This window comes from Macrobrachium nipponense, chromosome 38 (assembly GCF_015104395.2).
Source record: "Macrobrachium nipponense isolate FS-2020 chromosome 38, ASM1510439v2, whole genome shotgun sequence".
NCBI classification, from domain to species: domain Eukaryota; kingdom Metazoa; phylum Arthropoda; class Malacostraca; order Decapoda; family Palaemonidae; genus Macrobrachium; species Macrobrachium nipponense.
Window position 1 is genome coordinate 10,291,208 of NC_061098.1, and position 17,770 is coordinate 10,308,977.

General features: G+C 37.2%; 1 protein-coding gene and 1 pseudogene across 2 annotated transcripts in view; both read right to left on the bottom strand.

Annotated features, from left to right (window-relative positions):
- Positions 1 to 17,770, bottom strand: part of LOC135209619 (jerky protein homolog-like) — an 82,206-nt gene that overhangs the window by 42,592 nt on the left and 21,844 nt on the right. For both annotated transcript variants that reach the window (XM_064242322.1, XM_064242323.1), the window contains one exon: positions 9,549 to 9,608. In XM_064242322.1, coding sequence (XP_064098392.1) covers positions 9,549 to 9,608 — 60 coding nt within the window. The remainder of the gene's footprint in view (positions 1 to 9,548; positions 9,609 to 17,770) is intronic.
- LOC135209475 (uncharacterized) lies at positions 15,942 to 17,389 on the bottom strand (annotated as a pseudogene).

Consider the following 17,770-nt stretch of genomic DNA (forward strand, 5'->3'; position numbering starts at 1 on the left):
TATATATATGAATGAATAACTTGATCACGAAAGTATATAGAACGTGATGCTATATGTATAAATAAAGGTTTTTGTCACGAAGGAAAAGATGAAAAAGCGAGATAGCCGAATGCATTAGCGCATAAAGACATAGAAAAGGCACGAAACTCTAGAACGAACGAAAAAAAAAAAAAAATAAAAAAAAAAATTATATTAGATAAGATAGATATATATATATATATATATATATATATATATATATAGATATATATATATATATATTTATTTATTTATTAGTATATATTTATTTATTATTTGCCGGACAGGCACCAATCAAGACACCTACTGATTCGCGGAAAAAACGTCTACTGGTTTTGGGCTAATTCCGACCCACTGCACTGGGCTTAACGAGTGACGACCAATCAGGAAAAAGAGCGGTAATGGGCCCAATTAAGGCCGAGGACACACAACTGGCTGTTAATGCGGCAACTTTCCGTGCTAATGGCACAGCCTTCAAAACACATTATTAAGTGGGAGGCACAGCACTGCTGTTCAGTTTTTTTGTTTTTTTTTTTATCTTTTCTATTTTTAGTTTGAGGGGGGAACAGAATTTTCTGGTTTTCTAGCTTAATTATAAACCGGCAATTAAATGTGCGTTTTCATACCTTACTATATATATATCCAGTCCATATTTTCTTTTATCTTTTCCATATTTAGTTTTTAAGGGGAAACAAAATTGTGTTTTTCTAGCTTAATTACAAATCGGCAATTAAATGTGTTTCATACCTTACTATATTATATATATATATATATATATATATATATATATATATATATATATATATATATAATCAGTCCATAAACATTGGTTATAGCCTGTGAGTTCTTGTTAAAAATGATATCGTTATCTTTTGTTTGATTAAATGGTCATCAGTTACCTAATAGCTTCTTGTATTTTGAATGTTGTGGTCCTGCGAAATATATATATATATATATATATATATAATATATATATATATATATATATATGACTATATATATATATATAGACTATATATATATAAATACATATATATATATATATTTTTTTTTTTTTTTTTTTTTTTTTTTTTTTTTTTTTTTTGAAAGAAGTAGCGTGAAATTCTCACATTATTATTATTATTATGTACAAGGCTAACAAGAAATTCTAGCTTATGTAAGATTCATAAAAGATTTTTTATTTATTTATTTTATTTTATTTATTAATTTTTTGTTTTCTTTTTTGGCCAATGAAGCGTTGTCTCTTGACGCTTGTCTAGTCGTGTTCTGCCAGCGACAATAATACGAAGGCCACAAAAGTGTTCAGAGTCGTTAAAATAGTCAGCGACAAACTCGGCAAGATACTCAAGTGTAAATAAAATCTTCAATTAGTGAGAGAAGACGAGGTGGGATAAATTCTCTCTCTCTCTCAAAGGATTTGATAGAGTTACGAACGGTTTCAAATGTTCACAGGCAATATGGTGGTGTGTAGGGTTACAGTGTGTGTGCGTATGTATGTATGTATGTATTTATATATATATATATATATATATATATATATATATATATATATATATGTATATATATATATTATAATAACAAAAGGAACCCATACAAACGCCAAAATATAGAAAGTAAGTACTATATTTCATAGACTGCTTAATATAGTACTTATGGGTTTTTATGTGTCCTTTATAATATATATATATAATATATATATGACTGGTAAAAGTGTTCTGTAACAACAGAATTCCATCTAATAAAAGGAGACCCATAAAAACTACCAAAATGTAGAGAGAAAAGTACTATATTTCAGAGAACTGCCTGGTCTCTCATCTTCAGGTATATTGAATGCAGAAAAGTTTACAGAAAAGGTGGTATTTTATACCAAAGAAGATTCGTCCACAAGTAAGCCAATTTAGGTCACCCCGCTGATAATCTTCTTAAGAAGATTAAAGGAAGATTATCAGCGTGGGTGACCTAAATTGGCTTACTTGTGGACGAATCTCTTGGTATAAATACCACCTTTTCTGTAAACTTTTCTCATTCATATACCTGAAGAGAGAGACAGCAGTCTCTGAAATATAGTACTTTTCTCTCTACATTTTGGTGTTTTTATGGGCTCCTTTTATTAGATATATATATATATATATATATATAATTATATATATATATATATATATATATTATATGTATGTATGTGACAGCGTTATTTATAATAAACATGATTAAAAAACAGAATCATAATTGCTTGTCCAGGGAAAGCAAATATCTATATATATAGCAGCCTACAGTCAGTCAATCAATCATCACCTACCTATCGAAACAGTCTGTGCTTCGTATACCTGGGCCAGGCATGAAATTGGCGCTCACTTCCTTAAGGAGAGGAGTTTCCCCTCTTCTCCCGCCCTGCTTAGGCCTAAATTCGTTCGACCTAATCGAATCCACCGCTACCACCAGGTTCTCGGCGTGGTGTTAGGCCTACCGTGGGCCTACCTGATCTGATTCTCCCTCCCTCCCTCCAAGCCTACGCCTCCTTTTACAAAATTCTTGCCCGTCATAACCAGGGCTGAATTATGGAAGGTATCCTTTACTTAGTGGCCTGGAGAAGGTCGCTGTGTTTGTCGGGGATATTGAATTTAAGTAGGCAGATAGGATTAAAATGGGTAGTAGCACTAGCGTCTGCTTGACTGAAGGAAAAGGGTGTACTATATACTTTTAGGGGAAAGGAAAGGTGTAAGGTGAAGATTTGGAAGATGCACATTAAACGTATTCAAGGAAATCTGATTACATTATTAAGGCCGAATCCATCTACTGTTATTAATTAAACGCCCTTGTGGCATTAAGTTCAGTATTAAAATACATGAATTGTACGTATTGCATACATTAGTCGATTGTCACCTGGGGGAAGATGTACGGGCGTTCATGTGGGAGATAATAATAATAATAATAATAATAATAATAATAATAATAATAATAATAATCTCTTTGATTCCAACTCTGTGCTATCTAGTACAAGGAATTTACAAAGTTGAGACAATACAATACATAATTTAGATACACGAGTTAAAAGTATAAACTAATAATAATAATAATAATAATATTAAGGATCTTTTCTGAAGATTTGGAGAGAGAGAAAAAAAAGAATAATAATGAACGTCCTTTGGTCCTTAATGCGTTAAATTTTTAACATTGGTACACGTGTTCATTACCCAACAAACTCTTATCTTGCTCTCCTTATTTAAACCACATATTATATCGACTTCCCTCTATTCACTTCGCGTCGTATTAAAGACCATTTTCCGTCTGTGGAGTGTTACACTAATTATCGGTAAAGCATTCTATTTTAGACCTTACCTTCTAACTCTTTAGAAGTTATAATCACAATTCGCCGCGGCATAGAAGCGCACGTCAATGAAATTTTGATCATATGCTAAAAGTAAGTAAGGCCTATAGTAGCGCTCTCTCCGCCCAGCAGCAGCAACGCAAGGCCGCCAAGGTGACTGCTTCGGGATTCGTGGGACTTCGACTCTTGCGCACGGATGTCATAACGGCGTTTTACACGAAAGCGCGGATTGGCATATCAAAAGCGCGGCAAACGTTGCTGATACGTTAACGATCGCTCACCTCTTCCGTTAGCCAGATGATCTCAAGCAGCGTTTATCAAAAAAATTCTAGATTTGTTTTACTACATGAAAGAATAACCAAACCTGTCCGAGATGATTTTCCAGGATAAAATCTTCCCCTTTGTTTGTAGAAGCATTAGTCTTAGAATTAAGAGCCTGGTGGTGTATTTCCTGACGAGTTTGAGGTGATACTGGATACGCTTTTCGTCTTTCTCTGTATAATGATTGTGCTATCGATCTCACATCGGCAGATTTGAGTTCATTGTCAGAGAAGTTTTTTTGTAGTTCAATTCTGATGAGGTTTGCAGGCCTGGCCGTCAAGTCTGCAGCCGCCTTCCTTTTCACTGTTGCACGTATTTGCTGTTTTTTGAGTTTTTTTTCGTCCTTGCCATGATTGTGCTCACATTGTATTGGAGTCATTACTTCAGTCATCGTGCCGTCTGTCTTAATCCGACCTTTACATTTTTGGTTCGTACATCGCCACGATATGGATCCATCGGTCAGTGTGCTAGCAACTCTGTATATATATCCGTCGTGCATTAAGCATTTTTTGCCTTTGTTGGTCATAGAAATGGTGAAATCCATACTGGTGGACAGCACAGCACAGCACAGCACAAGATGAACACAACGGACTGACTGGCTGACCACCAAGGTGTAATCATCAACCCGGCTTACAACAACAGTGAATCATTGAGACACTAAACGAAACATATTGAAATACCGAGTCAAAGGGCCGACTACTATAATCTTGGCGCGCTTTTGTAACTGCGTTACAGGGTGAGTTTTTCGTACTCGTCAATCTTGTCGAATCCGCGCTTCTGTCTATTCGTTGACATTGTCTTCTTCTTATATAAATATTTTATATATTTTCTTCCAGGATGCAAGGAATTCCTCTGATCGCTTCGTAATTTATTTATTTACTTATTTATTTCACATCTTATATTTCGTTTTTAGTTGTTTACAGTTTTATATGAATTGATTTTGTCGATTTTCAAAGAATGAGCTCACGTAGAGGTCTGAGTAATTGTTTGTATTCATTAAAATTACGTAATCATTTGTGAATTTGACAACAGACAGAAGCAATTTTTCCTCATCATCTCTTCAGAATCTCGTAGTGAGACATCAACAACAACTTGTAGAGAGAGAGAGAGAGAGAGAGAGAGAGAGTAAAAAGCCATACGTTAGGAGAGTCAAGGAACGTAGTAGGATCTTTGCAGAAGATTTGAAAAGAGAGAAAGAGAGAGATAGAGGTCTCAGTATTTGTCTAGAGGTGAAGGGATTGTTGAGCTGACTCTCCATTATGGAAGGGAAGTGTGGACAGCCAGAATTGACCCAACTGTGTCCATGAATGTTTTAGAGCCCATCTCGTTTGCCTGTCGTCTCCGGCGCGCTTTTCCTAATGAGGAATATCCAAATATTCCATCTAGCTCGCAGAGAGAGAGAGAGAGAGAGGGGGGCGGGGTTGAAGGGGGAAGGTATCCCCCTTAATTAGGCGGCGTGTAAGCAGCTCCCTACCAGTCATTTGCTAATCATGTTAAGTTCTCCTAGTGGTAAAGAAGCTTGGGGGTATTCGGGAGTTGCTGTGGAAATCTCTCTCTCTCTCTCTATCTCTCTCTCTCTCTCTCTTGCTTACCTTTACCTATGATCAATCAACCTTTTTAGCCCAACATGCAAGATTCAGAAAAAAAATTACCTTTTTAATTCAGATTTTTTTATTTATGTTAAATATGTCTGTAGGAATTACTCGTTTCTTAAGAGCCATCTCTGACTAATACAGTAGCCATCGTATTTGTTATACTATTTACTATTTATATATAAAGTTGTTTTCCAGTGAAAATATGTGACCATGAATAGGTCACTCATTGTCAAAATTTTCATTTTACTTGGTAAAGAAATGAATCATTACAGTATCTTAGGCGGAATAATAATGATAATAATAACAATAATAATAATAATAATAATAATAATAATAATAATAATAATAATAACAGAACAATAAATAATTCTAATACATAAGACTAGCGAAGTAATAATGATCATAATAACACCAACTCGTCGGTATTAGCGCGTACCGTATATACAAGACCCAACCTCCCTCCTCCCTCTTTTCCCCCTCCCCCCTATTTCCCTCCCTCCCTCCTCCTCCTCCTCCTCCCCCACTCTCACATTATCATGTCGATGACGTCAAAGCATGTTATCACCCATTTGTCCAAGTGGAGAGAGTGGTCAGTAAACCTGTACCCACTTGTGAATATTCATAGTATAAAGAACAAATAATAATAATAATAATAATAAAAAGGCAAAGTAACGAGAACTGAAGGGATAAACCTACCAGATGGGAGCAACATCAAACACATAGATGAGACAGGATACAAATACCTGGGAATAATGAAAGGAGGGGATATAAAACACCAAAAGATGAAGGACACGATCAGGAAAGAATATATGCAGAGACTCAAGGCGATACTCAAGTCGAAACTCAACGCCGGAAATATGATAAAAGTCATAAACACATGGGCAGTGCCAGTAATCAGATACAGCGCAGGAATAGTGGAATGGACAAGCAGAACTCCGCAGCATAGATTTAAAAACCAGGAAAATCCAGGAAACAATGACAATACACAAAGCACTACAACCAAGAGCAAATACGGACAGACTATACATAACACGAAAGGAAGGAGGGAGAGGACTGCTAAGTATAGAGGACTGCGTCAACATCGAGAACAGAGCACTGGGGCAATATCTGAAAACCAGTGAAGACGAGTGGCTAAAGAGTGCATGGGAAGAAAAGAAGGACTAATAAAAGTTAGAGAACGAAGAAAAACCCCAGAAAAAAATAATACAGAGACAGGAGAATGACAGACAGAACAGAGAGTGGCACAACAAACCAATGCACGGACAATACATGAGACAGACTAAAGAACTAGCCAGCGATGACACATGGCAATGGCTACAGAGGGGAGAGCTAAAGAAGGAAACTGAAGGAATGATAACAGCGGCTCAAGATCAGGCCCTAAGAACCAGATATATTCAAAGAACGATAGACGGAAATAACATCTCTCCCATATGTAGGAAGTGCAATACGAAAAATGAAACCATAAACCACATAGCAAGCAAATGCCCGGCACTTGCACATAACCAGTACAAAAAGAGGCATGATTCAGTGGCAAAAGCCCTCCACTGGAGCCTGTGCAAGAAACATCAGCTACCTTGCAGTAATAAGTGGTACGAGTACCAACCAGAGGAGTGATAGAAAAACGATCACGCAAAGATCCTCTGGGACTATGGTATCAGAACGGATAGGGTGATTACGTGCAAATAGACCCCCAGACGTGACGTTGATTGACAAAGTCAAGAAGAAACTATCACTCATTGATGTCGCAATACCATGGGACACCTTTAGAGTTGAAGAGAGAGGGAAAAATGGATAAGTATCAAGATCTGAAAATAGAAATAAGAAGGATATGGGATATACCAGTGGAAATCGTACCCATAATCATAGGAGCACTAGGCACGATCCCAAGATCCCTGAAAAGGAATCTAGAAAAACTAGACGCTGAAGTAGCTCCAGGACTCATGCAGAAGAGTGTGATCCTTGAAACGGCGCACATATTAAGAAAAGTGATGGACTCCTAAGGGGGCAGGATGCAACCCGGAACCACACACTATAAATACCACCCAGTCGAATTGGAGGCCTGTGATAGAGCAAAAAAAAAAAAATAAGAATAATAATAATAATAATAATAATAATAATAATAATAATATAATAATACCAACACTGAATTCAATGCCTGACGATCACTTCAGAATCTGACGAAAATCAATAACGCATTTCAGGTTAATAAAAGGGCTATATCTCAACTGAGGTTAGTGGGAGGTTAGGGGGTTAAAGGGTTAAGGAAAGGGTTGGTTAAGTCTGCGAGGTTGAAAGGTTGGTTGCTAAGTCATCTGGGGTAAGTATCCTTATCAATACTCTGCTACATAATTTACTGGTTTTTATGTTTTTATCTGCAGTTTACATTTTACGAATTACATTGAAATATGTTAGCTCGCAATTGGACCGCCGGAATTCAGTGTTTTAAATCTAAATTGGCCCTATAATTTTTTTTTTTTGGGGGTAGAATGCCAGAGTGAGGGTTCATAGCTTTCTCCCTTCCCTTGGGGGGTGAAGGAGGGGGAGGGGGGGGGAGGGGTGTGGGGGAGGGGGGTGTGAGGGGGAAGGGGGGGGGGGGGGGATAGAGGGGGTGGGGGGGAGGGGGAGTATAGGGGGGGGGAGGATATGGGGGGGGGGGGATGGGGGGGGGGGAGGGGGTGGGAGGAGGAGGGGGAGGGGGGGGGGGGGGGGAGGGGGGGGGGGGGGGGGGGGGGGGAGCGAGAGGGGGAAGGAGGAGGGAGGGGGGGGGGGGAAGGGGGGGGGGGGGAGGGGGGGGAGGGGGAAGTGGGGGAGAGGAGGGGGGGTGTGAGGAGGAGGGGGGGAGGGGGAGTGGGGGGGGAGGGGGGGTGAGGGGGGGGGGGAGGGGGGTGGGGGGGGGGGGGGGGGGGCATGGTTTCCCTTGGGCGCAGTCTCCCACCATGAGTTTAGTTTAGGACACGACGTCCAAGGTTAGATTAGGTAATTGGAAGTTTGGTTAGGTCATATTTCCCTGCGAATTACCCTACATATATATATATTTAATATATTATATATATTTATATATATATTATATATATATATATATATATATATATTTATTATATATATATTTATATATATATTTATATATATATATATATACTATCTATATATAATATATATATTTATATATATATATATATAATATATAATATGTATATATATTATTATATATCAATATATATACTATATATATCTATATATATATATATATATAAAATAGAGAGATGAATGCAAATGTAATTACTACATTCATCTACACCATCGTGATTCTGAAAAAAAAAAAAACTCCCGAGAGAGAGAGAGAAATGAATTCACACTGTCGTGATTCTTAAAAAAAAAAAAAATAAAGAAACAAATCCATTTCCACATGCATTTCTCGGACAACAACTGCGCCAACCCGCCGAAAATTACCAGGAATTTTTTTTGCAAAATTAAGCGAGAAACACAAAAACTCTAGTAACCTTGGGAATATGATTCCAGGAATGTTTCCCGGAGTACAAACCAACTCTCGAGAATTTCCGGATCGAGGTTAGATTTACACTGAAAATTCCTGCTCCTGACCAATAGTTGCATTTCAATTTGCATGCACTGTCATTTCAATAAATAAATAAATCCACGTAAGGAGTGTGATTAAATTAATTCAAAAATATATTCATCACACTTTGGTATATATATGATGTTCGCTCGGATTACACATATATCATATAATTTTTGTACAAAGAAAAAATTTTTAAAAAGTAGTACAATTCTTTTCCTGACCAATAGTTGCATTTCAAATTGCATGCACTGTGATTTCAATAAATGAATAAATAAATAAAATAAATTTAATCCATGTAAAAGGGGCGGGGTGGGGGGATTTAAAAAATGTAATTTCCCCAAAAGGATATTCATCACACTTTGTATATATATGAGGTTCGCGCGAGATTACACAGATATCATATAATTTTTGTACAAAGAAAAAAAAAAATTTAAAAAGTAGCAAAATTCATTTCCTGACCAAGAGTTGTATTTCAAATTGCATGCAGTCATTCCAAAAAATGAATAAATAAATAAATCCACGTAAGGTCCGTGATAAAATGAATTCAAAAAGAGATTCATCACACTTTGTATATATATATATAATATATATATATATATATATATATATATATATATATATATATATATATGATGTTCGCGCGAGATTACAACAGATATCTTTATAATTTTGTACAAAGAAAAAAAAATAATATATGCATGACTTTACTTACTGCCGCGTTTGCCAAGTTTGCCGTCGCGTCCTTGATGTTTTTCACGCTCAGGTTTCTTGCCTGAAAAAAAAGAAGAAAAGCAGCATAATTAATAAAATAGCTTCTCATCGGTAAACAGGAGGTATTAGGGAAGGTTAAACTTTCCTCAGAATAAATTGAAATCGTTCCGGTAACGTAGGAAAACAACATTTCAACATTTATAGCTTCAAGTTAGATTGATTAATTGACTGACTATGGAATTTAGGGCATAGCCCAAGAGCTGGGACCTGTAAAGGTCATTCAGCACTGCAGGGTTATATGATTGAATGAAATGGTTTAGATGAATGAAAAGTGAATCAGTTAAAATCTCTTACGCAAATCATCAATTAAAACTGCAATTAAAAATATCTCAAAACTCAATATGATGAACCCTGAAGGGGAAATTGCAAAGCATTTTTTGTTAGCAATAAAAAAATAATATAGGATTCTAAGTGGAATTTAGTGATATTGGCAAAATAGATTCTGGCTGGAATTTAGTAATATACGTACAATAATTGCTATATGATACTAAGTTGAATATAGTTATATGCAAAAAATGGTACAAGATGCGGAGTGGAATATAGTAATATACCAAAAATGTTTAACCATTTTTTTTTAAATGGATAATAAAAAGAAAAACATATTGAAGGTATGAAACATTACTTTATATAGTTGAGTAACATTAATGCCAATAAGAAAAAAACAAAAAAGTTAAGTTATTTTTTTTTAATTTTTTTTAAATTTTTTTTTTTTTTTTTTTTTTTTTAAGTCAGCAAATTTCTCGTTCTGCCCCACATACGGGGCAGAATGGCATAGGGAAAGTTTAGTTGGCCTATCCATTAAAACTTCTCTAGTCTACTTGTTCTGTTGGCAAAATTCACAAATCAAAATTTCTTCATCATCTTTGCTGTCTACGTCAGCACATTTGTTGTGCGCCCCCTTGAAACATTTCTGGCAAGTGACCCAACCTTCATTTGAAACAGAGTAGAATTCCCTGCAGTAAAGGCATTCTTCGTCATCTACCGACTCGCTATCCTCCGCCTTCTTCTCCATCTTCTTTGATTTGTGGGAACACTTTGATGTAAAGAGGCTTTTCTTATTAGACTTTTCTTTAGCGGCAGCTTTGAAACTCTTCTCTCTTTTTTTTCTTTCTTTTTCTTCTTCTTTTCCAGCTTTCAGGGAAATAGAATCCTGCAATTCTTTTTTGTAAGGAGTTTCTGTCGTTATGACGGTTTTCCCTTTCTTCCTTGAAGTTCGTTTTGTATTTTGCTTTATCAATGGAATCAGTATGAGAGCTTCAGGTGAAGTCTGGAAAGCTGACTTTGGCTGAGAAGTTGCAATTGTGCCCGGGGCATCTTGCATCCATGAACACCCGGGTTGTGGTTCATTACAGGAGTTTCCTTTTTTTGTCTTCTTGATCGGTGGCTGAGTGGGCATTGAAGATTCAGTTGTCAAATTGTAATCTTGACCATCAGTAGACTTTTCAGGGGAACATTCATTGTTTTCCAGCTGAATGTCGGTGGTTGCAGCAGGCAATAAGTCCACGTCTTCAAAAATGTTTAGATCAGGTGGCCATATTCCCGTTTTCCTGAAACCATTTATAGCAGTTGACATTGTCGCAGCATGGACAAATGCCGGACCAAAGATTGTTGATATTTGGAATAGAGTCACAACTTTTCCTGGGTTACTTCTCAGCCATTTTCTGAGTTCTTCGCCATAGTAGATACTAAGGGGCTTGAAAAACGTGACATCTAACGGTTGCAGTTTGTGCGATGTATGAGGCGGCAGACATAGAACAACTCCATTTTCTCTTGCCATTTCAAGCAGCTCCAAGTTTTTTGTATAGGTCGAATGCCCATATAAAATAAGAAGAACAGGTGATTCTTTTGTGGCCTTTGAGAACTTGATAAACTTGCGAAACCACACTAGAAATAAATCGGCATTCATGCAACCCGAAGGGTGAACTTCACACCAGCTTCCTGGAGGAAACCCAAGTTCAAACTCTTGCTTTTTCTTCATTCTTGGAAAGATAAGCATTGGAGGCATGTACAATCCAGATGCCGACATGCAGACCTCTGCTGTCACTGTTTCTCCAGATGTTATAGACCCTACTTGCCTTTTTCCCTTGAGTGCTATTATCTTAGTCTGACTTTTTGGGTTAACCGACACGCCGGTTTCATCGCTGTTAAATATTTTATCAGGAGTCAGCTTGTGCTTAACAATAACTTCGTTAAGAAGAGAGTTGAATTTTGAAACTGCAACCTTATTAAATCCCATAGCTCTTGCACCACTAGTAGTATTTTCTGGACTACGAACAGACAAGTAGGATGCCTATCAAGGAAACCTTTTACCCAATCTTGCCCTGCTAGACACGTTTCTGTATTAAATCTGTGCGATAATCCATTTTTTTCTGCCAATTCATATGCTAATGATCTAAGTTCTTTCATAGTCAAACCAAAAAGCCTGCTCTCCATTGTCTTTAGATATGACACCAGTTCTTCTTCTTGTTCCGGTGTAAATACATTTTTATATTTTCCATCTGATTTATCAACCTTATAGTCAGGATTGTTCTTAGATTTTTTTACATATCTTTCAAGGCTTGATTTCTGTACATTATATTGGTTAGCAGCCTTCAAAAACCCCATTTCAGACGATAAAACAGCTTCAACTGCCATCTTCATTGCATTTACATCCCATTTTTGTCTCTCGGTTTTCCTAAAATATGTCCGCACCATCTGGAATAAAAAAAAAAAAATTACAAACCTATTCCAATAAAAAGTGACGGGGCAGAACGGGATACTATCCCATTCTGCTCCATCCGTTCCACCCTGAGAGCATGTTTTAGGTAATGATTGACTACCAAACCGAAAACCTGACGTATTTATAATGACTATATATTAACTTATAGCTAATTACATATACTCTAACAATATCTTACACACAATAACCTAGAAGTAACAGTTAGAAACTTACCTTGGTACGAAAATACCAAAAAGTTACAAAAATCTTGAAAAAACAACACCAACAATCATTCCACCCAGAAGTCACTGTCAAACTGGTCAAGATATCTGGCTGGCGGCTGCCGCGTCTTCTCGACCATTCTCCGACCATTCCTCACCCACATAAATGTAGGTATAGTTCAACGTCTCTTCGCCAGGTGCTAAGAGGTCTCCAGTGCCATATCCCGTCCTGCCCAGCTATCCACCCCCCCCCCCCCCCCAAAACCCAACCCCCTCAAAAAAGGGAGATGTTCTTGACCTCTCTGCACGAGCAGAATGCTACTCCACAGGACCATTTAACAGCAAGCCTGTTGAAATCGTCGCTGTTTTCACAGCTACCAATCACACAGCAGTCATCAGATTGTTAACACTTCATGACATTAGAAGTATCGCGTGTGTGTGTGTTCAGCGCCTGGAATATTGCTGCTGCTACCATTAGATAGTAAAGATTTTCCAAGTAGCCTCTTGCGTGTGGCGCCTATCATTAACAGAGTATATGATCGCCTTTATTTATTTATTTTTTTTTTTTTTTACCTGAAAGTTCAATGTTTATAACCGTTATTTTCCACAGGCCTGAAGGACTGGCATCTGTAGTTATTAGAGTGAGAGAGAGAGAGCAACGAACTTTGCTTTAGAAAAAGGAATTTCAGAAGTATTGCAGGGACTGGGAGGAATCGATCAGCTAATAATCATTGAAAAAGTAACAGAGAGAGAGAGAGAGAGAGAGAGAGAGAGAGAGAGAGAGAGAGAGAGAGAGAGAGAGAGAGAGAGCTATATTGCCTGCATGGCCGAGCATCCACTTCTAAGACTAAGGATGACATTAGCATCTTTTGGAATCCGGTTCGCTTATCTCTGGAGCAAAAACCCCCAAAAGTGATCAGCTACTTGACTTATCACGCAGATGGGCGTCTCTCTCTCTCTCTCTCTCTCTCTCACATGATTTTCTATAACGAAGAAAAATACATCAAAAGTTTTCTGAGTACTGGCTTACTGACACCTTAAATAATAATAATAATAATAATAATAATAATAATAATAATAATAATAAACTACGATTTCTTCAGCTCAAGGTATAATTTGGTTAGAAAATTGATCAACCAGTTTCATAATAATAATAATAATAATAAAAATAATAATAACAACAATAATAATGATAACAACAATAATAATAATAATAATACTTGTACTGTATAATTATAGTATGTATATAGAAATATAGCAATGTGTTGACAAACATTGTAGAGCTGGGTGGCATTGAAAACATAGCAGGAACACACAAACCACAGGACACGAAAAGTCGAACGAAAAGTCATAATGCATAAAATGAGGGAAGTGGTTTAAAAAAAAAAAAAAAAAAAAAAAAAATTAAAAAAAAAAAAAAAAAAAAAAAAAAAAAACTGACCACAACATTACCCTTAACCAGAAAAACCTTGTGTTGTGCCACAGCATTCAAGTATAATTATTTAGTCTCCTTGAAAGCCTTGTGAGAATAAGTAATGTTGAAGAGAACTCTCCTGTTGATTCATCATGTTTATCCATAAGCCGTTGGTGTTGATAATGTCTTCAGTTTTAGTTCATTTTTTTTTCATTCTTTAGCGCCTTGGCTCGTTTCATTTTACCTAAACCCACAAATAGTATTAATCAGCGAATAATTACTCACATGCTTCTCTCCTATAGTCTGCCAAACGCTGAAAGATCAAGAGGGCGTGGCCATGTTTGCAAAAAGCCGCGTTGCCACGTCTACTTACCCATTTAAATTCCTCACTCAACGTTATTCCATTGTTTGTGGTTTTGAGACCTGTCGTTTGCCTTACTGTTTCCTCTTTGACTCTCCATAGGGTCCTATCACAATGGCAGCTAGACCACAGTAGTTCTTTGAAATGATAGCTGGTTTGAGGTTAAACTAGTAAAGGAACACCTGACCTGTGCCGACCTCGCGTAATGTGAGGTTTGGCACATATGGTAAAAAATGATGCCACATATCTTTGGTTATTAAAAGAAATAAGTTTCCCCATGAAAGTATCCAAAGTCAAATCATCTGGAAAGAATGACGATTGGTTAGAAGGAAAAACAAAAGTGTTATTGGGAGAGAGGAGATGAAAACCAAGAAATGGATGGGTAGACTGGGGTGGCACATTTCCAATCTGTAAACCCCGTCGTCCTAATACCACTACGCGCCAATCACATCCCCGAACGTCATCATACAATACCGCTCGCAGCCAGTCACATCCCCGAATGTCATCACAGTCTTCTGCCAATGGGAGGATAACTACACGCACACCAGCGAGAGAGAGAACGACATGACGTCATGGAATAACCACCGCCAAGCCTACTTCGTTAGTCAAAAGTCTCATAATAATAATGTACTACTCTATACTGTGTCGTTTCAGAGAGAGAGACAGACAGACAGACAGACAGACATGGTGAACAAGAACTAACCAATTGTATTTTTACTTCATCAAATGCATCTTTTCTTAGGTAAGCGAAAATAAAGCGTAACTTTTTTCTGGGCCCTGGTGTTACCATGACGAAGGCGATTTTTCTTCGAGTTGTCTTCGAGAACGTGCCCTCCAAGAATAACTTTTTAACTGGTATATTAGCCAATTGTATTTTTCGATATGGCGGAAGAGAACATCCTTCGGCCAAAGGGAGGATAACTACTACTTATGCCACTGAAAGAGAGCGTGAGACAACATGATGTCATGGAATACCCACTGCCGACGCCTATTCAGTTATTCCAAACTCTCATAAGACACTCATAAAGTTGTTATAGTAATGACTCGATGCCGAGTAGGTTAGGAAGAGTCCATATGAACAGCAGAGATTACCAGTCAAAACCACACTGATTTTTTAATTCTCATTGCATAACATATCATAATAAACAGAAAATGACCAGAAAGAATGACAAAAATAATAAAAGCATTACTGTCATTCAAATGTGGCGTATCTGAAACAAAACTGTATAATGTTTCACAAAGTTACTGTGTATGTGTACAGAATGTCACAAATGTGAAAAATATAATAGTGATCCTTCCGGTTATGAGTAACTTTGTTTATGAGCAACAGTTTTCTTCTACTGCCATGTATCAGCGGGATCTACTGATGTTCCCAAGCATCATAATTATTTTCAGGAAAAGGATTTACAACCTTCAGAATAGAATAAACAGATCATAAAGTGCTGAACAAGAGTCTTTTAAACTCCAAAATTACAAGTGACCGCCAAAAGGCATAAAAAAGACTGGACATTTATGGCCAGACTGTCTGTGACAGTCTCGCCATAAACACTTCATTTAAAAAGAAGCTATCACATACCTAATGTAGAAGTAATAAATGCAGGGGTTCTTGAATTAAAATGAAACTCTACTAACACAACCTATCTTACCTGGAAATCTATCATTACCTGCATTTCCTCTAGAGATCCACCAATCAATACAAACAAAATCAAAATTCATGTACACAACATGATCTGGGTGACTAGGAGCACATGGAAGGTGTGTCCATAAATGCTTGCTTGAGGTGCATTGTATAAAATGATGGTCAACTGGTTGGACGTTTTAACTCCTTTTAGTTTCTTTGTAAACTTCTGCAAACCTGTATGAACATCATCATCATCATATTTGCTTAACAGCTCTAGCAAAGTCCTGTTTAGTTCATTTAATGTTTCTATACCTGCTCTTGGTGGCTTCTCATTATTTGCAACAAATTCATCATTTTCATTTATAAGCACAATTTCCATGGATGTAAGCAGCTCTTCCCTCACAAAGTGACTGTTGTGATCATAAGGTATAGCAGACTCATTGTGCATGCTATGATCTTGTTTCTCTATGCTATATGACGTGGATGAAGACATAGCTGGTACATCACTATTACCAGACACACCACTGGAGTTTTCTTGCTTATCAATACAGTCTTTTAAGTCGGCAAAGAAATCAAGAGCGGGCACAATTTCTTTCCCGAGAACTATACCTGCTAGCCACTGTCTGTTTGCCAGTCTTGTTTAAAATCTGTGGCAACTGCACAAGGAAAACTTCTGAGCATACTACCTGGTGTTTACATGTTTGACCCATCTGACCAAATTTGCAGTCATATATACCAGTTTCCAGATCTACTATGTACTGTAAATCAGTGTCACCACTACTCTTGACAGTAAACTTGTATTTGTCATCAGAAGACCTAACAATATCTGACTGGGAAACTGTACTTTGGGCAGGTTTTTTTTTTTTTTTTTTTTTTTTTTTTTGTTTTTGTTTTGGCTCAGCGCACCATCAAGGAGACGTGTCTGCATAAAGTTATCATATATCTCATTCATGAAGACCAGTAATTGGCCGCTATTATAGGCCTTGCATCTGGGAAGAAAAAAAGGAAAAATAACCGCATTAGAAAATAAAGGAACAAAAATTGTGAATTAGAATACTTACTGCACACTCAGTACAGTACTGTACTCTAAACGGAGAGAGCTTGGAGTCAGCATTGTAGAGTGTAAGGAGGCAGTGTCATAAGAATAATCAATGGAAGGATTGCCATAATGGATGAGGATAAGATCACTACAGTAAAAAAAGATTAACGAGGTAATTGGGAAGTGAAACTTTTAAAATATCCATGCAAATAGTGAAAATTCATGCAGCCATGTAATGTTTCGCCATCCCACTGTAACTATTATTCCTCACCTACCTTCATTCTTAGAGTATCTTAAGAAAAAATTCCTATCCTATTACCTAAAGATCCTAACCTAATGCTGCTTGCTGCCCATACAGACAGTCTGTGACATTTATCTTACTTTTATAGACTTCACCTTCTCATCTCAAAGCAACTGGGAGGTGTCATTATGGGTTACTTTGAGGTATGTCAAGTATAGAGTAGTACATTATTATTTTATCAACAGTGATAATATCTTGTGGTGAGACTTTAGAATAACGAAATAGATGTCGGCGGTGGCTATTCCATGACGTCATGTCGTTCTCTCTCTTGGTGGTGCGTGTAGTTATCCTCCCATTGGCAGAAGGATGTGATAACGTTCGGGGCTGTGATTGGCTGCAAGCGGTATTGAGTAATGACGTTCGGGGCTGTGATTGGCACGTAGTGGTATTAGGACAACGGGGGTTACAGATTGGAAATACTTGACCGGCATATAGAGGAGCTGGACAGGAGAAGGTTGAATGGTGCAGTGAATTTACTTGTGGAGTTCGAAGGCTATTGTTATCTGAT